The sequence below is a fragment of the Crinia signifera genome, chromosome 19, assembly GCF_055691185.1.
Source record: "Crinia signifera chromosome 19, ASM5569118v1, whole genome shotgun sequence".
Lineage (NCBI taxonomy): Eukaryota > Metazoa > Chordata > Amphibia > Anura > Myobatrachidae > Crinia > Crinia signifera.
The window spans coordinates 28,921,951-28,943,644 of record NC_139226.1 but is presented as its reverse complement, the minus strand read 5'-3'; the positions used below and the strand labels follow the sequence as shown (position 1 = coordinate 28,943,644).

The 21,694-nt window shown below is 45.9% G+C and overlaps 1 protein-coding gene across 1 annotated transcript in view; it reads left to right on the top strand.

Annotated features, from left to right (window-relative positions):
• Positions 1-21,694, top strand: part of POLD1 (DNA polymerase delta 1, catalytic subunit) — a 71,638-nt gene that overhangs the window by 17,844 nt on the left and 32,100 nt on the right. The window contains exons 7-17 of the mRNA XM_083162254.1: positions 1,440-1,554; positions 1,632-1,761; positions 3,361-3,527; positions 5,680-5,784; positions 9,675-9,815; positions 10,529-10,639; positions 14,460-14,651; positions 15,726-15,814; positions 16,152-16,268; positions 16,895-17,008; positions 18,590-18,737. Coding sequence (XP_083018380.1) covers positions 1,440-1,554; positions 1,632-1,761; positions 3,361-3,527; positions 5,680-5,784; positions 9,675-9,815; positions 10,529-10,639; positions 14,460-14,651; positions 15,726-15,814; positions 16,152-16,268; positions 16,895-17,008; positions 18,590-18,737 — 1,429 coding nt within the window. The remainder of the gene's footprint in view (positions 1-1,439; positions 1,555-1,631; positions 1,762-3,360; positions 3,528-5,679; positions 5,785-9,674; positions 9,816-10,528; positions 10,640-14,459; positions 14,652-15,725; positions 15,815-16,151; positions 16,269-16,894; positions 17,009-18,589; positions 18,738-21,694) is intronic.

The following is a 21,694-nucleotide window of genomic DNA, read 5'->3' as shown; positions in this document are numbered from 1 at the left end:
GTAGCGACAATTGAATGTGAATTTGAACGGCTGGCCGGTGTTCCTGTACCAAAGGGCTTTTCCATAGTAAATATGTCTGTCGTCGCGTCTCTTTGAGGAGCTGTTTAATTAAACTGTAAATGTTGTATTCCCATTATGCAGAGGCGGAACCTGAATAGAAGTTATAGTACATGCAAATTAGAACTTGCTCCTGTGCGAAGCTGGAGCGAGCCTCTAAGTATATCCTCTGAAACATGAGTGTTGTTTTATCTAGTTCCTCCTAATTAGTGAGGAGTGCAGTCTAAAATCTGCACGTCCACTGGTTTCAATGTTCTTTTATTGCTGCTTTGAGAATTTCTTTCTGTATCTCGCATATCTTATTTACAGAAACCATTTCTGATTCAGTCGTATACTAACTTACCCGCGCTTGCTTTGTGTCCCCAAATAAGTTATTAGTTCCCTTTTTGTTTTAACTCTTATGAAACATTAATTGGCTCCTCCCAGATAGACACGGACAAAGGCCCTTTAAGCTGCTGAAATAGGGCCCTTAGGGTACTCAGGATGGCCGATGTTTTCACACCCCCAAGGCCAGGGAAGGTACGTTTGAGGATGTGGTCACTGGCCTTAGCATATGATCCCCTTCCTACCTGTGTGTGTGATTTAAAGGGCCCTTTTTTTTCTCCTTCAGTGTCTCTTAAGGTGCCCATACCCTTGTCTGATTTGGGACAATTTTGCCAGATCCAGACGGATCCGGCCGGGAAGTCAGCCCAAATCGGGTGTGTTTGACACCTCATCGGACCCGATGCGTGGTCCTGTGTGCATCGGGTCGGATACTACAGATTGAATCTGCTGCAGGTTCATTCTGTCAGATCTGACCCATCAGTGGCACATCGCAGGTGCTTTTTAGCACCTACGATGTGTTGGTCTGATCCGTAGGTGTGTGACCGGTGACACCCGGCAAATAGCACTACTTAGCTCCCAGCCGCCGCATGGACACCGCTGACTTAATGCCCAGTGCCGCAGGGACCCCCCTGCCGCTGCCAGCCCCCCTGGGATATGCATGCAATTTCTTGCATGTATAATTTGTCACATCAAGTGCCAAACCATAAGCCTCCTCCCGGGGAGCTGCCGGGGGCTCTTAAGGGCATACTGGTCCGACTTGTCCGTAGGACAAGTCGAATTAGTGTATGGGGGACTTTAGGGCACTGATTCTGGTTGACTCTTTAAGTTGCGAAGATCGCAGCTTACAGTGTGCCAGAGAGCCCCGTATCCAATAATTTCTCCTGACTTTGCAAATAAAAGCCAGCGGAAACTGACCCGTTCCGTCCGAATGAATTAGTGATCCCCTTAGTTTGAACAAAGCTTTGATTGTTGCCAGGAATATCTATTAAGCATACAGAATTTTTTTCACGGTTTTCAGTTTAAACCAGATTTTTTTCCCCCCTTTGTTCTATTTTTAGGTTTATGGTAGACCATGATATTGTGGGGTGCAATTGGATTGAGCTCCCTCCTGCTAAATACCATATTCGTAAAGAGTATCAAGGAGGGGAGCACAGTAAAGATGATCCCAGCAAGGTGAGTGGTGGTCGGTGACTGTGCCATCCGTTCCTGTGGCTTTCTGATCATGTGACCTCCGCTTGCTCTTCCTGCAGGTGTCCCTTGTTCAGCTGGAGGTGGATATAAGCTGGTCCGATCTCATCAGTCACCCTGCGGAAGGGGAGTGGCAGAAGATAGCGCCTCTTCGGGTCCTCAGTTTTGATATTGAATGTGCTGGTAGAAAAGGTAATAGGACTTTGTACTATTTTATGCTGTACTTTTTCATTTGTAAGGTACAACACTCGATCACACGTGTTAGGAGTAGAATGGTTAGCATTACTGCCTCACAGCACTGAGGTCATGGGTTAGATTCCCACCATGGCCCTAACTGTGCGGAGTTTGTATGTTCTCCCAGTGCTTGCGTGGGTTTCCTCCGGGTACTCCGGTTTCTTCCCACCATCCGAAAATATACTGGTAGGTTAATTGGCTTCCAACACAATTAACCCTAGCATTTCTGTGTGTGCGTGTATATGTGGTAGGGAATATAGATTGTAAGTTCCACTGGGGCAGAGACTGATGTGAATGTTCAAATATTCTCTGTAAATCGCTGCGGAATATGTGTGCGCTATATACATAACAGATAACTAGTAAGCCTGCTTGAAGTTAATGGAAAGTTCGTCTGCTACCTTGTGATTGCCTCTGTGTTTGTGCATGTGTGAGAAAGATGTAGTTTCACTCGCTGCCATCAGATGGTAGTGTTTCGGAGACACAAATGGACACTAGACATATATATATATTAGATAGCCTCAATACACTATACAGCCTTAATGGGCCGCGCCAAACGATGTTGTGTTCAGTTCGCTTAGTTGTGCGTCTTGGCAATCAGATGCATCAGCAGTTTGAAAGTGCACACTGGGGTAGATATATTAAGCTTGGTGAAGTGATAGTTTCTGGTTTTTAGCACCAGCCAATCAGCTCCTAACTGTGAAGTTACAGGCTTGGTTTGAAAAATGACAGGTAGGAGCTGATTAGCCGGTGATAAAAACCAGACACTTTATCACTTCACTGAGCTTAATAAATCTACCCCTGATTACATAAATGTGCAACACTTGTGTAGTTGTGTAAAGAAGCCCAACGAAACTTGTTATGCGAAATAGCTGCTGTACATTGTAGCGCTTTGTGTACAGGCTCGAACTCTGTCACACATATATGTCGGAGTGTTGCATATTACATGAACTCTCAGGAAGCGGTTTTGGCAAAGCTTTTTGTTGTATTTTTATTTTTTTAAATCTACTTTCACCACCCACTTTCATTCCATTGTCCCATCAGAGAAATGACAGCTCTGTCTGTGACATTTGCTTGGTTGTAATGAAGCAGTTACCCTTCTGATTAACACAACCATTTGTGAAAAATGAGTTTGAACATTGAAATATAATCCTATATGACAATGTCACTCCTGTCTCTCTGCCCCTCCTCTTTAGTATGTAAGCTTTCACAAGCAGGGCCCTCTTCACTCATGTGGCCTTCCTGCTTTTATTCTAAACCATTTCCATTCTTCCTCCAGCGGAATCTAATCCCTCTATTTTCTGCCTCCCTAATACATATTTCAGTATCATCTGCTGATGCAGATAGGTTTATATACCCTGCACTTGTCCTATACTGTCTTTAACTGTAATGTTTATTATCGGTGTAACTGCATGCTGTGTATCCCTTGCGGCGCTATAAAGGATAATGATGATGATGTTGCATGTGGTGCCCAGACTGCCCTTTGACATCCCCGTCCCCTTCTTTAAATACTAAAGTTAAAGGAAAGTCTTTTTTTTTTGGTTTGTTTTGTCTTTGTAGGTGTGTTCCCTGAGGCCGACAAAGATCCCGTAATCCAGATCTCCAATATGGTGCTGCGGCAGGGGGAGAAGGACCCGTTTATTCGCAACGTTTTTACTCTGGGCACCTGTTCTAGCATTGTGGGCTCGAAGGTGCTTTGCTTTGAGAAGGAAGATGCCCTTCTAAAGGTAGAAGATCTTTATTGCCTCTTCATAATCACTTAGGCTGGGGCCACACACAGCGTTTTAGTGGGTCCTTTTCAGACAAAGGACCATCCACCGTGGGGGCTATGTTATTGCCATGCCATGTCTGATCTAGAGCCAATCCATTATAATGCTGGTTACCTAAAATCCCTCAAGTACCTCTGTTTGTCTATGCCAATAGATAATGACTATGAAAAACTCGTTAAACTTTGCCCAATAGTGGTGGATCTACCTACCGGGTGCGTGCCTATCTGTGGGCAATGGTGGCATGGGCGACATTGATGGTGGGGGAGCATTTGCGTTTGACAATGGTGGTGGGGGCACATGGCTCTCTGTTGGAAATGGCGGCGGGGGCGCATTCCTCTCTGTTGGAAATGGCGGCGGGGGCGCATTCCTCTCTGTTGGGAATGGCGGCGGGGGCGCATTCCTCTTTGCGCAGGTGAAACAAAATCCCAGATAGTGTTGGTTATCAGGGAATAATTGAATTACCCCAATGGATCAATTAGAAACAATAATTGATTTTCCCCAGTGTCAGGCAAACGTAGGAAACATTGGAAGATTGAGAATGCAATCAGGAAATTAAGGCTGATATTTTTGGCCTTCTGTTGACCCAGGGGGGTCAAACCAGCCCTCAAGATCTACCAACAGTTCATGTTTTCCATACCACCTGTGGACCTGTACAATGGATGGCTTTGGATTGAATGCAGCACATGTTTGAAAAAGTGAAAGTCCGTAATGACTGCACCTGTGCCCCAGCAAAGGAGTCTGAAGAACATGGACTGTTGGTAGATCTCGAGGTTGACCGTCCCTGGTCTAGACTAACCGATTGGATAATTGAAGGAATACATTTGTTGGATGTTTCATTGGTGAAACGCTCATGTGTACACACAATACAATAAATCAGGCCAATCACCTGATTGTTGGTAAATTGGCACAAATATTATAGTGTATAGTGTGTACCAAGCTTAACCGCCAGCTACACAATCCGCTGAGTAGGGGGAAATCCAAAATAATACCGGTAAAATGTTTTATTACAGTATATATCCCAAGGGGGAAGTTCTTCTCCAATCTCTTGCTCAATTGATCACTGTTAATCCGTTTTATTGTTTGTTTTGTTTTCCTCTGCTTGTCTTTGTTTAATGTTGTCAGAACGTGCGTTCGCCTTTCACCCCTTGATACCTTGCCAATGATTGTTCTTGGTGTTTGTAGAAGGCAGATAATTCGACCAATTACAGTGAGCTGTGTAATAGGAGACGAAGCTGAAATGGATGATTATATTTGCATTTCCTGGGGGGGGTTTTCTTTTTGGGGTGGTTTTGACCACCTGAAGCAAAGTATAGTCTGCATTGTTTGTAGGAAACAATATTGCCATTCAGTTTTGGCTTATGATGCGAATCTCACCCAACTCTCTGTCCTAGGCAGAGCTGCCGATAGGGGGTGCTGTGGGTACAGCTGACCCGGGCCCCGGCCTCTGGAACAGCCCGGTTAGCTCATTTTGCCCAACGCAACCCGTTACTCTGTGCTTGGTGCACTGAACGAAGCACAAGCTTCTGCAATGCAGGACTCAGGCGACCAATTAAAATGCTGCACCGGCTTTTGTGCCAATTAGAGCTTGTGTACCGTTTGTATCACCAGTCGGTGCTGCATTTTAATTTGGCCAACTGCGTCCTGCATTAGAGAAGCCTGTACTTTGAGACCTGCTGCATTCAGCGGTAGGGGATGAGGGAGCAGGAGATGGGGGGGCCCCAAATTTCCTAGTGACAGCCCTAGTCCTAGGCACATTTAATATGTATGTTTAAAATTCCAGCACTTTTCTCTCTCTGTGGGACATTTTGGCAATCTAGGACTGGAAAGCCAACAATAATCTGTGATGCGACATGTATGATTATCTACTTGCTTGTATTATGACTGTTAATATGCAGATGTAACATTTTGAGGTTCTAAATTGGAAGATTAGATCGCAATCATTCAGTTGCCTCCTAGGAAATGGTAGATTTCATTGGTTGCTCTGGGCCGCGCCAAATTTGAATTTAAGCAGCTGTAGTAAATCTTTCCCCTGAAAGTGGCTTCCCATAATGACAGGCGCTACCTGTTCCCATAGCACGCAGTGTGATGACCTGTTTTCCTCCCCACTCAGGCCTGGTCGGAGTTTGTGCGTATCATAGATCCAGATATTATAACCGGCTACAACATTCAGAATTTTGACCTGCCGTATCTGATCAACCGAGCGCAGACACTGAAGGTAACGGGATTGTGTACGACGTGATCTGTGCTTGCTTACATAGAGATCGAAGTAGTCTTTATTTATAGGTGGCTCTGCATGCTTAGTATGAGCCTGTCCTGGTCATGTAATTATTGCTTGTTCCTGTAGTAGGCAGGAAACTGCTTGGCGGGGACCATATAAAATGTTTCTAGCACAACGGTTCTCAAACTCGGTCTTTAGTTCCCCACAAAGGTCACTTTTTTCCCAGGTCACTTTTTTCCCAGGTCACTTTTTTCCCCAGGTCACTTTTTTCCCCAGGTCACTTTTTTCCCCAGGTCACTTTTTTCCCCAGGTCACTTTTTTCCCCAGGTCACTTTTTTCCCCAGGTCACTTTTTTCCCCAGGTCACTTTTTTCCCCAGGTCACTTTTTTCCCCAGGTCACTTTTTTCCCCAGGTCACTTTTTTCCCCAGGTCACTTTTTTCCCCAGGTCACTTTTTTTCCCAGGTCACTTTTTTTCCAGGTCACTTTTTCAAGATCCACAGGTGACCTGGGAAACATGGTCAGTTTGGGATCCTACAGCACAGAGTTTGAGAAACATTGTTGTAGAGCATTGATTGGCCCACAGTTTCCCAGACTCCGCCATTACAGTCTAGGTTTTATGGATATTCATTCGCGAGTACAGGTGACTTGGAGGTCTATGTAAAAAGCTTTGGAGGGAGATAAAGTGGTTGGTACTTTATCTCTCCACTTTATCTCCCTCCAAGGCTTAGTACATAGACACCTTAATTAGTGACTTGGGGCCTAATGTATCAAGCTTTAAAAAGTGATAAAGTGCAGAGAGACAAACAACCAATCAGCTCCTACCTGTCATTTTTCAAACGCAGCATGTAACATGGCAGGTAGGAGCTGATTGGCTGGGGGGGGGGGTTAATCACTCTCCATTTGATCACTTGTTGAAGCTTGATACAGCTGGCTTTTTGTATTTGATTTCATCATACGGACTCAAGCTTGGATATACTTAGAACCGTAACTGTAATGGAGATGGAGCATTTCAAGTGTCACTCCGTTTGGACACCCACAGTCACCACTGTCACTGCTGGTTCGATGATCTGTCATTTTGACGGACTGGTAAATAGTGTTTAATAAATGTTTTGTGCAGAAATGTTTATTCTTTCTTTGTCTAAGGTTTCTGAATTGGGTTATTATAGTTTGTGCAGTTCCCCATTCTAAATCCACTGACCACTTACCATTATATTGATAGAACAACGTGTTTTTGTTTTTCAGTGAATTTGCATATTCTTTTGGATAAATCTTAACATGTCATTTTAAAAGTTTTTGCGGGAACTATTTTGGCATAGGAAGCCCCTGGAATTTCTGTAAATGGACCTGCTTGTACCTTTTTTATAATGTTAAATCTTCCCTCATCCCACCCTCGCTTAGCTTCTAATGTGCAATCCGATTTTAATTGACCCGCGGTGGCGAAGAACGGTTGTTGTTTTTTTTTTTTTTTTTTTTTTTTTTTTTTGTGAAACTCATATGGGGAAAAGGGTACAGAATAGAAAAAAGGGTGGGACGGTGGGGAATAGGGATACAATTGCATAGTTACAGTTAAGGTGCCCATACACGCACTGATTTTGCTGTGCGTTTTGTGCTGCATTGCATGCGATGTGCGTGCGATGCGATCAAAAGACAGTACAAAAAGTATGTGCAGTGCATTCTTTTTGTACTGTGCGATGAGGTGCCGTGAAATCGGTGCGTGTATGGGCACCTAATACAAAGTATTGTCGTGCGACATAAAGGCAATGTTATAAAGCACCAAGACATTATATTAGGAAGTGTCTACAAGGTCATTTACATAAGGATACTGGGTGCAGTAAAAGTTGGTCTGTTGTACTATTAAAGGTTAACTTGTGCGGTTAACTAGGCACTCACTTTGGGCAGTGTGTATTAATATACATCGCCGCCCTTCGCCTGGCAGCCGCCGCGATGCTACCGCATATGTACTAACATATGCGGCTAGCATCGTGTTGCGGTGACGGAGACCCCCGCGATACCTGTGATGTGGTCTGCGGGGGTCTCCGTCACATCCCGGCGGCTGCCAGTGTCCCCCTGCGTCTCCTCCTCCCCCCTGCAGCTTGATTGTCCTCCCGGCTGGGACACCTGCTGGGTGAGGAGGAGATCAGGAGGGGGGCGCGCGGACGTCGGGCAGCGATAGAAGCCCATAGGCTTCTATAGGGTATCGCCACCCAGCGAAAACGGGGCGAACGGTAATGGTAAATAGGAAAATGCGGTAAAACCCACGTTTTACCGCATTTTCCCTTTAGTACATCCCACCATTGTGAGGAATCAGGATGGCTGTTCAGGGGGCTCATTTTAACGGGTGGAGGGATCCATAAGCGCACCAGGTAGACCAGTGGAGAGCCTGGTTGGGAGGGCTACCAGAGAAGAGTAGACCCGCAGTTTCATATTTGTAGTGGGATTGGACCACGTGTTCGAATTCTGATAAAGTGGAGACTTGGGGGGTGTGCGCCAGTATTGAGGGATCAGTGACCTGGTCGCTACTAATATATGACCTATCACGTACCTATCGGACGGGGGCAGAGCCCCAAAATAAATACGTAGAAGTGCGAGTTTGGGCAGGGGGTGGAGATAGTAACCTAGGACATCCGATATGAGGGTGAAAACCGCCGTCCATAGAAGGGCGAGGGTAGGGTAGGACCAGAAGACATGAATTAGGGAGCCAACGCCACCATAATTATGCCAGCACATATTTGAGTGAGCTGGCCAGATTGAGTGAAGCCTGGCAGGAGTGAGGTACAACTGATGAAGCAGTTTATAGTAATGTTCCATATGGGGTATGCAATTATAGACTGCTCCCTGCCACTCAGATTCCCATTCATTTATTGGCCTCATTTATTGGCCTCATTTATTGGCCTCAAGAACGCTATGCAAATCAGAGTGGATGCTGGGAACAGTCTCATTCAGTTCCCTTTTCCCTGATTCTTGCTCAGTGTTCAATGCCTAATAATGCTCCTCAGTTTCTGTACAATAGAAATTCCGTGACGTCACTGCACTGGCTGCAGCACGAACAGTCCACAACAGAAAACTCAGTACTTTCACGGCTCCCACGATGTGCATCATACAGGGAAAAATCGCATCGCATGAGATCGCATGCGATCTGATGCGATGTAATTTTTCACTGAAATTATGGACATGAGTTGACATCATGTAAAATGCACCCCAAATGTCATTTTTCACACTGTACCACCCCCACTATCAACGCCAACCCGAAGTGTGGCGAGCGGCGGCGGTACGCGTCCTACGACCTTTTCATACCCCCACTATCCACGTCGGCGTGGAGTTGAGAATAGAAAGTGTGACGAGCGCAGCGAGCCACCGAGCCCGAAGCGTGGCAGGTGGACACGGATACCTGTGAAGCCCGCGAGGGGACACGGATACCTGTGAAGGTATCCGCGGGGCTCGCTGCGCTCGCCACGCTTCGGGCTCGGTGGCTCGCTGCTCTCGCCACACTTTCTATTCTCAACTCCACACCGACGTGGATAGTGGGGGTATGAAAAGGTCGTAGGACGCGTACCGCCGCCCCTCGCGGCCTCGCTGCGCTCGCCGGGCTTCGGGTTGGCGTTGATAGTGGGGGTGGTAGTGTGAAAAATGACATTTGGGGTGCATTTTACATGATGTCAACTCATGTCCATAATTTCTGTGAAAAATGACATTGCATCGCATCAGATCGCATGCAATTTGATCAAAATGCAAAAAACCACGGGAAAATCGCATCGCATGCCACTACATATGGCATGCGATGGGAGCCGTGAAAGTACACAAGTACCGAAAACTCCTACCTACTGAAATGTACAGTACACAAATCTATATTAAATAAGTCTAATGAAAATGATTGTGTGGTGTGTAGGTTAGCACGTTCCCCTTCCTTGGGAGAATTCGGAGCATGAAGTCCGTTATCCGGGATTCTTCCTTCCAGTCGAAACAGATGGGCAGACGGGAAAACAAAGTCATCAACATTGAGGGCCGGATTCAGTTTGATCTGCTACAGGTACTTGTTTCACTTTGTTGGACTTTGTAATAGCGATTCTATATGGTGGAACTTATTTGTTGAATATATTGCAGTACCTTGTTTCCAGCAGTAGATGGCAGACTCAAGACTTTCACCAGATCACATTTTTAACAGTGTTCTGTGGCACAACAATTTATTTCCCCCTTCCCAAAAAAAAAAAAAATTTTCATTTTTGGCACCCCTAAATTTGGAATTTTTCCCCGTTGGGGGCTGGACTTACTTGCTACACCACTTGTCTTATGACCGAGAGAGGTAAATATCCATCTATGTAGAACCGAGCGGAGAAGGGCGACTGGAAAGGGGACTATCTCCATCATAACACAAGACTCTCAATAATTTCACGCCTCTATGGTTTCCCTTATTGTGCGCTTGTTACCTGCACCATCAGGAGGTTGTTACAGGACATGTTGGAGTCTCCTGTACATTGGGTAAGACCACAAGTTAATGAACCGGCAGCGTGACCGAAGGACAGAGTTAAGAAGGATTAGATCATGGTCATTTCTGAACGTTATGGACCCGATGATAAATATTCTTGATTTTCTCCATCCTATATACTGCAGGGGTGGGAATAAAGGTTTCATACACACCCATACTAGATCTCAATCAGAAAAGGGGTCACACTAATAACATTGTAGGACACCATGTGACCAGTTTCCTATACGTGCTTACTATTGTGTTTCTCTCTTATGTAGGTTCTCCTGAGAGATTACAAGCTGCGTTCCTATACCCTGAATGCTGTTAGTTTCCACTTCCTGCAGGAACAGAAGGAGGACGTTCAGCACTCCATCATTACAGACCTGCAGGTAAAGCCTCACTTGCTGTGTGTGCTGGAGCAGAGACCCTGTAGTGTGCTGCAGTCCCTGTTCATACACACACCCTACTCCAACCGCAGAACCCAGTCTGTCTGTAATCGCTCTGCGTTATTTAGACAGCTTTGAAAAAAACTCTCAGCTATGTCACAGGTTTTAATGGCCTGTGCTGGTCTTGTTGCAGTGACGGTCTGTTGACGCTTACCGTGGTCTAGAGTGGATCTGGAGCAGGGATTTGTTTTTCCTTCTACTCTGCAGCGCTGTGGAGCACTGATACAAAACAGAAACTAATCAATGAAACAGCTAGGTGACCGCTCTGCGTGTGTGTGTATTATACATACATACATACATACATACATACATACATACATACATAAATAAATGGATTCAGTATTAAATCCCGGCGGTCGGGATCCCGGCGTTCAGAATCCCGACAGGGGGGGACGTGGATCGCAGCCCCCCCCCCCCCCCCCTGCGGGCTCGCCACGCAGCAGGCCCGGTGCCTCGCTACGCTCGGCACGCTAATTTATTCTCCCTCCAGGGGTGTCATGGACACCCACGGAGGGAGAAAGTGTCCGGATTTCGGCGATCGGGATTCTGAACGCCGGGATCCCGACCGCCACATACATACATACATACATACATACATACATACATACATACATACACAGTTTGCTTGTGTGTACGTGGCATTCAGTTACTTGAGTATTGTAGGAGTGGATGAAATTAGAGGAGGTAGGGCCCTGCCTGTGAGATCTTGTATTCTAAATTGGGAGGGGATAGGAGGAGTGGGGGTATGGGAAAGATAAGAGGGGGTTTAATGAGGTTGTAGTGAGTAAAGCGCTCAGGCCAAGTCTGGTAGGCTGGAGCGGATAGGTGCATTTGTAAATACAACATTGAAGCAACATTATCAGCCCTTTAACCTTCAAAAGGGCCAAACCTGGCACTCAATCAGATTTAAAAAATCTCCTTACTTTGAGAAGAGGCATCTACTAGATGGATATTCGCAACATCTGCTACTGAACGACGTTGCAATATACAGACGCCTCTAAGAGCTCAGTCCAAATAGGCACAAGTTTGCAAAAGCAAGGTCGCATTTTTAACCTTGCGCCCTGCAGATTGACGCAATCCAATCGAAAATGTTAATTCGCCGTTCTCAGGGCATGGGTGCACACATTTTATTCAAAATGCCAACTGCGGGAAGGGCATAAAAAAGTGGGAACTTCCCATAAAATGGCTATTGGGATAATTTTAGGCCATTTTCTTTTACCCTAAAAAATTACATGTATAGGTCTCCCTTATCTGTGTTTCCCAAAAGTCAAAATATTTCGAAAACTGTGGTGTTTCAGAATATTTCAGTTTTTTTTTTTTTTGGTTTCCCACCCCCCCCCTACCACCCCTTTTTTTTTCATTCTTGCTGCATCCCCCAATGTCCACGGGATCCTCTTCAGCGGCATCTCCTGCCCCAGGGGTGCATTGTGTGCGTGCACAGTCGCACCAGTGACGTCACCGCCGCGCACTCGCACAATACACCCCTGGGACCGGAGATGCCGCTGAAGAGGATCCTGAAGGATGGGGGACACCATAGACGTCGGTGGACCAGGGATACCACCACTTCGTATAATGGATACTCAACCTGTACTTATTGGCTCATTTATCCTAATGGAACAATAATTTGTATTATTAGTAATTAGGGGAGCTGTTCAAAGCAAGCCCTGACATTTTTACCTGTGACTGAAGATTTTACCTATGTTTTCACCTGCCCAGGGGGGGTGCAAACGTGAAAATGTGAGCGAATGGAATAGGACTTTGCAATTGGATTGGATCTTGCATTTCGCAGCGAGTTTGCTGTTAAATGTGCTCAAAGAGCCAACTCACACCTAATTAAGGCCGCCATCCACTATGATGAGGTATCGCATACCTCACAACTTTTGCAGCTCAGTTCGGCGCGCCGCAATTTTGGGGGTGTGGCCTAATTTTTTGCCGCTAAGGGGGCATGACCCAGAGGCTCTGTGAGCCTCTAGCAATGCCCCCTGGCTGCGGGAATAGGCGCATGCGCACAGCGTTTATTCCCCGCTGCTTAGCAGCTGACAGGGGGGACTCCCAACAGCCCCCCCACACCGCAGGACACTGCCGCCCGAGGGTGGGATAGCGGGACAGGCCCTGACCATCGGGACTGTCCCGATTAAAATCGGGACTGTTGGGAGGTCTGGTATCGCATTCGGTACCCCGCCAACTCTCCCGGCGGCTCCTGAGCAGATGGATCGCATATGATACATCGTATGCAAAAGGACCACATACGATGTATCGCATGTGATCCCAGTAAGTGTTTAACGCAGGGGTGTCCCAACTTTTTGCGACGAGGGCCAGATTTGGTGAAGTGTAAATGTGTGAGGGCCGACCATTCAGCCTGACATTCTTTGAATCATTAATCACATCAGAATGGTCCCCCACTCTGCCCCCATTCACTGTATGTCCCCCAGCCTGCCCCTCCTTCACTGTTTGTCCCGCATTCACTGTATGTTCCCCACTTTGCACGCATTCACTCTGTCCTGCAGCCTGCCCCCTTCTCTTTATGTCCATCAGTGCCTCCATTCATTGGATGTCACCAAGCCTGACCCTCCTTCACTGTATGACTCCCATTCACTATGTACCCCACTCTGCCCCCATTCACTGTATGTCCCCCAGCCTGCCCCTGCTCCCCCTTCTCTGAATGGCCATCACTGCCTCCATTCACTGTATGTCCTCCAGCCTGACCCTCCTTCACTGTATGTCCCCCACTCTCCCCCCTCCCTTCTCTGTATGTTTCCCAGCCCCTTGTGTGAGCCAGAGGACGGAGAGGCAAAGCAGGCACTGCAAAGACAGGAGATGCTTGGGCTCCCGCTGCCGCCCTCCTCCGCTCTGCATGTTACGGGAGCAAGCTCGCTGCCCGCCTACCCAAACACTGCTGTCACTGTGATTGTGGAGAAGGGTGATATACGATTGCAGCAGCAGGGGTAGGACGCCAAACACATCTGACTGTGGCGGCCGGCACCTCCTCCCTGCAGCAGACAGCAAGGTAAAGGTGCGCTCGCCGGGGCCCCACCTTTAGTGTCCTGTGCTTCCCACATCTGATGCTCTGCCTGCTTCCTGCTGGAGGCTGCGGGACACTTGAAATAACAGCAGGGGCCGCAATTGGCCCCCGTGCCTGACTTTGGACATGCCTGGTTTAACTGCTGCTGCAAATATTCATCACAGCCCGTCTGATGTGCAATTGCAAAGCACATGGGAACATGCTTCGCAATCGCAGGAAAAGCACATGCGTTATGACGCTCATGTGATCCGTCGCTACAGTGCGTCAGAATCGCCTAGAAAGTGGCCATATTGCACTAGTGGATGGCGGCCTAGTCCGTTATCCCTTGCTAAATTGCGAGAGAATTGCGTATGGATTGCTAATCACTATCCTCTCACAAGTCCATACGCAATTCCTGAACCATTGAACAGTTTTTGCCATGTGTGCGAAGCAGAGTATCTCTGAGACAGGGTGGAAGTGGTCATCGCTGACATCACAGACCCTACTCCTAAACCCCTGACACTCCCGCGTGTTTCCAGCTCCTCCCAGAGACCGTCAGGTTTCCAGCCCCCTGAACCCCGGCTTCCTGCAGTCATAAGTCTGTCCACTTTGTGTTTACGATCCATACGCACGTTCTCTCTGTGTTCACTCTCGCGCACACGCGCTGCACAGTCATCCGATAATCGCTTGATTGGCGTATAATAATTAGTTGCCAGGTCTGGACCAGGCCCATATTCACTAATCCACTCTGTGATTTGATAGAACGGCAATGAACAGACTCGCCGGCGGCTGGCGGTGTACTGCCTGAAGGATGCCTACCTGCCACTGCGTCTTTTGGAAAAGCTCATGTGTGTTATCAATTACATGGAGATGGCACGTGTGACTGGCGTGCCGCTGAATTACCTGTTATCCCGCGGGCAGCAAATCAAGGTGGTCTCGCAGCTTCTCAGACAGGTATGTGCTAACTAAGCATAGGTCAGGGGGAGTGATGGGCAGTATAAGGCTGCAGAATGGAGCGCGGGGTGTACAGCGAGCGAGCTACTGCCTTCTATATATATATCCTGCAATTGCCCTAAATATACTTCCCCTCTAATGAAGGTTCTGTTTTTTTTTTTTATTATTCTATTAAAAGGCCATTTATGTTGTGTTTTAATTTAGAAGTTGGACATGTTTAAATTTTTCTCTTTGTCGGACTCATGTACAATAGTCATACATACATACACACACACACACACACACTTTGATAGTCTACACAGCACTGGTTCTCAACCTTGGTCCTCAAGCACCCCCAACGGTTCACATTCTCCAGATCTCCACACAGAATCCCAAGTGTAATAATAAGCTCCACCTGTGGACCATTTGAAATGTGTTAGTGAGTAATGAGTGCACCTGCCGAATTACCTGGAAAACTGTTGGGGGTACTGGAGGACCGAGGTTGAGTACCACTACTCTACAGAACTATTATGAGAATGTTGTTATTGGTGACTTATGTTCTTACTGTAAGTCACAGTGTAGATATGGCTGGTTTAGGGGGTATCCTCACAAGCCGGAATTTATTTGGGATTATGGTTTTTCATGACTCAGTCATGCAAAGCAAAATCCCCGAAAACCGCCTCAAGCTGAATACACCTATTAGATTATCTTTCCAATCTGGCTGATTGGAATGAAAATCTGGTAATGTCTGGGAACAAATAACATGTGACAGTATCGTTCCAACCAGTCAGATTGGAAAGATAATCCGATAGTGTGTGTCCAGCTTTAGAGATCCGGTTTTCCGTGATAACACATGGGTCACAGACGTTATCCCATTGGTGAAAAATTTGCCCTTTTTTTTCTGTGTGGTAGATTACCACAGGGGGGTAGGATTTCCCCCTTTATCCGTTTTCAATCTCCCGTGACCAGTTCTCGTCATCCCGCCGGTGCCTTACCCACTGTATATATTTACTATATAATATAAAGATTATCGAGCAGCTAACCTAATGTCTGTTTATATAGATATCTGATTTCAGCTTTCCCTTGATCCATTAGGCCATGAAGCAAGATCTGGTAATGCCGGTGGTAAAATCGGAAGGCGGTGAGGATTACACTGGAGCCACGGTTATTGAGCCTGTGAAAGGGTGAGGAAGTGCTGGGTAACTACTGTAGCTGCTTCATCTTGTAGACCTGGAGGTTGCCAAACCGGTCCTCGATCTACCAACAGCTCCTGTTTTCTAGACCACCCGTGGATCTGTCGAATGTGTATGGTAGGAATGAATGCAGCACATGTTTGAAAATGTGACAGTTGGTAATGACTACACCTGTGCCCCTGCTAGGTGGTCTGGAAAACGTGGACTGGTGGTAGGTCTTGAGGACTGCTTTGGCCACCCCTGTTATAGATCATACTACTCAAGTGGCGATCGCACCCTTTTGTACTCTATTCAGACATCATGTTGCTTTTCCGTCCTGCTCATTCAGGTATTACGACGTCCCTATTGCAACTCTAGATTTTTCCTCGCTGTATCCTTCTATTATGATGGCGCACAATCTCTGCTACACCACCCTGCTGCAGTCTGGATCTGTCGACCGATATGGGTGAGGATAGGTGGCATTCACAGCAAATTTTAAATTTAACCTGTAAGAAAATGTTATTTTTAGGGTGTTTTCTGCCTATCCTAGTGCCCCGTCTAGTGGGACATTCTGGGATTTGTACGCAGTGTCCTAGGAGGGCACCCTATCACCCTGGGACTTATTTCTAAGTGATGGTTCTGGCCTCAGGAGTTAAAGGGGCAGTTTTATTAAATGCTAAATAATCTCGGATGTTACATATAACTATATTGTCCTTTTTTTAAAATCCATCCATCTACGCCTTTCTGGATTCTGCATCGGAGCCAATTAATCTTGCACGTTTTTGGCGCGGTAAGCCTCCTGCTAATTGCATCCGACCCGAAGTGAGAATACGCTTGGTTCCAGATGGATCTCCTGCCCCTAGGTGTAGGATGGAGCATGTGTACACTGGTCATGGCTAGTGGCGAACCAATCAGGCGTCCCCGTAGTACAGAGCGAGCGTGCAGTGCAGATTTGATCTTGATTCGATGCAGTGCACCAATGAGGGCTGTGTTTAGAGATGGTGCCAGTGCAGGTCTTTGCTCACACTGTATCGTTCTAGTTTGTAGACTTTCATGTGACTTACGCTTGGTCTATCCTTGTTACATGCCCAGACTCAATCCTGAAGATTTTATCAAGACCCCAACAGGTGATCAATTTGTAAAGGCAAACGTGCGGAAGGGGCTGCTTCCGGAGATTTTGGAGAACCTGTTGTCTGCCCGAAAACGGTGAGGAGCAAATTATCACAACAAAAATTGTGTGTGTGTGTGTGTGTGTGTGTGTGTGTGTGTGTTTATAGATTTTATTTGTGAATTAATATCATTAATAGCCAACGTTTTTTTTTTTTTTTTTGGTTTAATATATATATATAAAAAAATATCGCCTTTCTCCCAATAAAATTCAAAGCCCATTTAGAGTTTAATGTCAGAATCCAATGAACTTTATCATGGTGTACTGGGAGATGAGGAGAGCAAATATAAACTCAACACAGTTGGGGCCTTGGTGGGAATCAGATCCAAAACCCAAGTACTGTGAAGATGAGATGCAACTACTGCTACCACTAGTTCAGATTTTCCCGGATCTCAAAACTGGATCTTATTGGCTATCCGGCTGTCACATGTTTTTGAGCCAAAACATGTGATGGCCAATAAGATCCCGTTTTAAGTTTGTGGTAAAATCGGACCTGCGCATCTCTACTGCATATAATGTATTTGTATTCTATTCGTGCAGTGATGTAAATGGGTTACCTACATTTGGACACCCGTTTCTCCTAATATCACACTCCTATTGCAAATAGGATTAGGATTGGCTAAGAGCTGGAAGCGCTTATAACATAATGGGTGGAGTATAGATCAATGCATCTTGATGTAACAGGGAATTTGTGTGGCAATGGGACATTTCCTCGCCTGATGAGCTGACGGATTCTTTATTAGAATTCAGTGTAAGGACTGTGTCCAATTAGCCACAATAAATTGTCGTGGCTATGGATTCACCTGGGGCTAGCCAATTAACCCCTGAGAAGCCAGTGCGAGCTGCTGCTTATACTGTAGATTTTGTTCCACCTGCTGCAGGCAGACTAAACAAAATCCATGAAAGCAGACAGACCGTTTCACTGTGTGTTTGCAATAAAAAAAATTTTGGGCGGTTATTTTAATAGACACATTGGGTGTAAAATCGAGACACCTTCCATTTTTTTGCTCCCGATCATGTTTGCCACAAATTGTATAACCCCCCCCCCCCCTAGCATGTCGACCCGGTAATTGCCTTTTAACACAGGGTGTTGTGTGAACGGGTCAACCAGTGTCAAAATTCCCAGGTCTCCAACCCTGCTTTTTACCCGTGTTTGAGATCCGGGTATGCAGATACGGGTTGACCTGTTCACACTGCAAAAAAAAACCTGTGTTAAAAGGCAAATTACCGGGTAGAACTGCTTCACCCGGGAATTTGCCTTAGCAGTGAGAACGGGGTCTGGCGCCGCAGTCCCTGGCATTACAATGTTGGGTAAAGGGTAAAAGACATTTTATTCACACTCACAGTGTGAACACGGCATTACTTTATAGTCTTCGGATTGCAGGTTATGTGTTCACTAGGATGCAGTGATGCCGTAATGGCTCATTCTCAGTGGTGACATTTTAAAGATGTTTATTTACTTTGTATTAGTAATAAATAAAAACTGGTCCTTTCATAACTTGCAGTTCATTAAAGAATTTAAAATCTCGATTAAGATGGCGGTGTATGTACATTTCATATGACCGGGTTAGTGTAGTGTTGATCCAGACATCTCACTTTGTGTATTGGAATCTATACAGGGCGAAAACGGAACTGAAGAACGAGACTGATCCGTTCAAGCAGAAGGTGTTGGACGGTCGCCAGTTGGCGCTGAAAGTGAGCGCCAACTCTGTATATGGCTTCACGGGAGCCCAAGTCGGCAAGTTGCCTTGTCTGGAAATCTCACAGGTGAGACCCTGATCTCAAGGCCTAACCTTTCTATTACTATTTAAAGTTCCCGGATCCATGTGCTTTTGTGATAGGTGCGATAAGGCAGGAGAAGTGGCCCATGGCAACCAATCCGCACTGAAGTAACATCTATAATTTGCATAATATCAAATTCTACAGAGCAGCTGATTGGTTGCCATGGGCCACTTCTCCTCTGGCTCACTTCTCTTCCCTTATTACTGCTTCATACATCTACCCGACCGTTTGAGAACCACAGTTGTAGGCTGCAATGGCCAAAGGATCTTCACCTTCATCTGCTCATAGGTCTGACAATGAGGCGGATATAGGCTATTTAAACTGCAGAGAAGAAATGCCCTGATGTAAATCCCTCTGTGTCTAGTATAGCACAATGGATCTTCATCTGTTCACGGTTCTAGTATGGGGCAGGAAAGCGATGATTTGATTTTCCACTCTGGACAGAATCCATTCAACCATAACACTAATGATATTCTTATTGGCTTCCATACCACGGATGTTTGCGCCGTCTGGCCTCCGGTCATGGGATGTGGCGATTCCAAGCATGTCCATGTTTGTGGAAAAGAACCATTTTGTTACAGTCCTCATTGTCTCTAATCCATGTGAGACATGTAGAGCTGAGGGTCAAGGGGCGCCAGCTCTGCGATGGACATCTTCTTTCCCAGCATCTGTGTATAGAATGGGTGAGAATCCTTTGGCGATGTGGGAAAATGCCAACACAATATAGCCTCCATAATCCGGCACTTCTCCTTTGTACACCACATGGAGGCGTCTACTTTAACTTATACAGCCTCAACGCCGTAATCTGAAGGAGTCCAACTGTTGTCCTTGCAAATTGGCTCTTATTCAGTTCAAGCTGCCCTTCTTCTCTGCATTTGTAGGCCCTGGTGTCCTTTGAGAGTTTTCTACTGCATGGGTTTTGAGGAATGGTTGGAAACCTCTCTTCTTTCCCAATCTGGGGGAAATGCTCCGGTCAGATCTGCTTCTAATGACCATGAACCCAAAGAGCGGTCCTGCTGGTGGAGCTGCACAGACTCCATGGGAGGCCTTGGCCATGTTGTGGATATGGTGTTGTGAACCACATACAAAGTCCTTCCAGAGTCTGCAAATTGTTTTTTTCCCAGCCAGGGGGGTTATTCTGCTTCACCCGCAAAGGCAAGTTCCTTCTCAAATGGACAAAACCATGTGCACTGCAGGTGGGGCAGATGTATTTTATGCAGAGAGAATTAGATTTGGGTGGGGTTTTACTTCAAAGTGAGATCTATATTGCAGTGTAAAAATAAAGCAGACAGTATTTTCCCTGCACAGAAACAAAAGAACTGTGTACATGGTTTTGTCCATCTAAGAAGGATTTTGCCTCTGAGAGTGACCCAGAATATGGGCCCAGGTGTAAAGGTGTTGTGGTCAATGTAGAAGGTTCTACCACAAGAATCCTTTCTCTGCTCCCATCCAGGTGGCAGATACTGATCCAAAAATGCTATGGGGCGTATTCAATCTTGGCCGAGTTTTTAACCAGGTGAAAAAAACGGCAAAGATTCACCTTTCAGTATTCAATCACGGGCCCGCTTTTGAGTACATTTTTGCCCATGCCTTTTCACTTTTTTGGGTGGTGAATTGGCATGGGCAAAAATGCGAAGAACCACGTGAATTCGCATCATTTTCACAGATACACGCCCAGGCGAAAAATCAGCACTGCGATTGAATAGGGGAATCGAATTTGCCCAAAAATCTGTACAATTTTGGATTTTTCTTTTCGCCTGGCAAATAGTTCGGCCAGGATTGAACAGGGACCTTAATTTCTTGTGCATTATAACCGTATTTCTGTGCCATCTTATAACTATGAATGCATATGAAAACTAAATAAAAAAAGAAATAAAATAAATGTGAACGTATAATTTTTGGATCTGATAAGCGTTGGTCTTGGTAATATAAAGGTTTACTGAAAAACACTAAAAGGAGCTATAAAAACCAGTGTTACTCCTCCGAAGGTGGAAAGCCCCCTTTTACATCGTTTATGTGAAATAAACATGACTGCTCGCCCAGGTTATCTTTGATCTGAAATACGGTTACCAAATGAATTATATTGGCATCAGCTGCCCTATTGATGCTGGTACCTTCCTTCTGAACCTTTTATATCGGTGATCTAGACAATTCTGGCATACAGTCACTGTTTGTCCCCTGGAAACTCCCTCTCTTCCCCAGTGTATCCATGTCAAAGGCCTCATTCATATACAATATTATACACCCCACACCCCCCTTACTATGATGGTACATATACTAATAAGTATGCAAATTCCTTGGTATTGTTAAACCTGATGGAGAATTAGATTTTGCATCTGTCTATAAAGACTGGAATAAAGCAGAGATGAAATGTCACATTTTGTCTGCGCAGTGGTCAGCATTGCAGTCTTGCAGCGGATAGGTCTTTGGTTTGTTCTTGAACAGGGAACGATCTGTGTGGTGTCTTTATGACCTTCTTTTGCTTGAGTGCCTTTCGTCCAGCGGTGCGAAGGATTAAACCTGTCTAAGGCCAGGACTACATTTTTGGGGGGGCGAATTCGATTCGCTCCATTCAAACCCAGTGCTGATTTTTTTTTTTTCCCGCCTAGGCAAAAACCGCGCATATCAGCAAAATTGCTGCAAATTCGTGTGGTTTTGCAAATTTGCAGCTGTTTTCGTCCATGCCGATTCGTTGCTGACTATTAGTGACTAGATTAGAAAAATGTTTGCTTGTTTTGCTGTGGTTACTCTTTCCTATGCGCAGTTGTTGTCGTTGTTTGTAGCGTGTTCAAGCTCTAAAATCACACACTAATGCGCAGCCCCGTCATATAATCTTCTTTTCCAACCTTTTCTAACTTTTTAAACGTTGTTTTTGATTGGCTGCGGCCTCTTCCATTCTGATTGTGTGATGTTCGAGCGATTCTAAGATGCTGACCACAAGA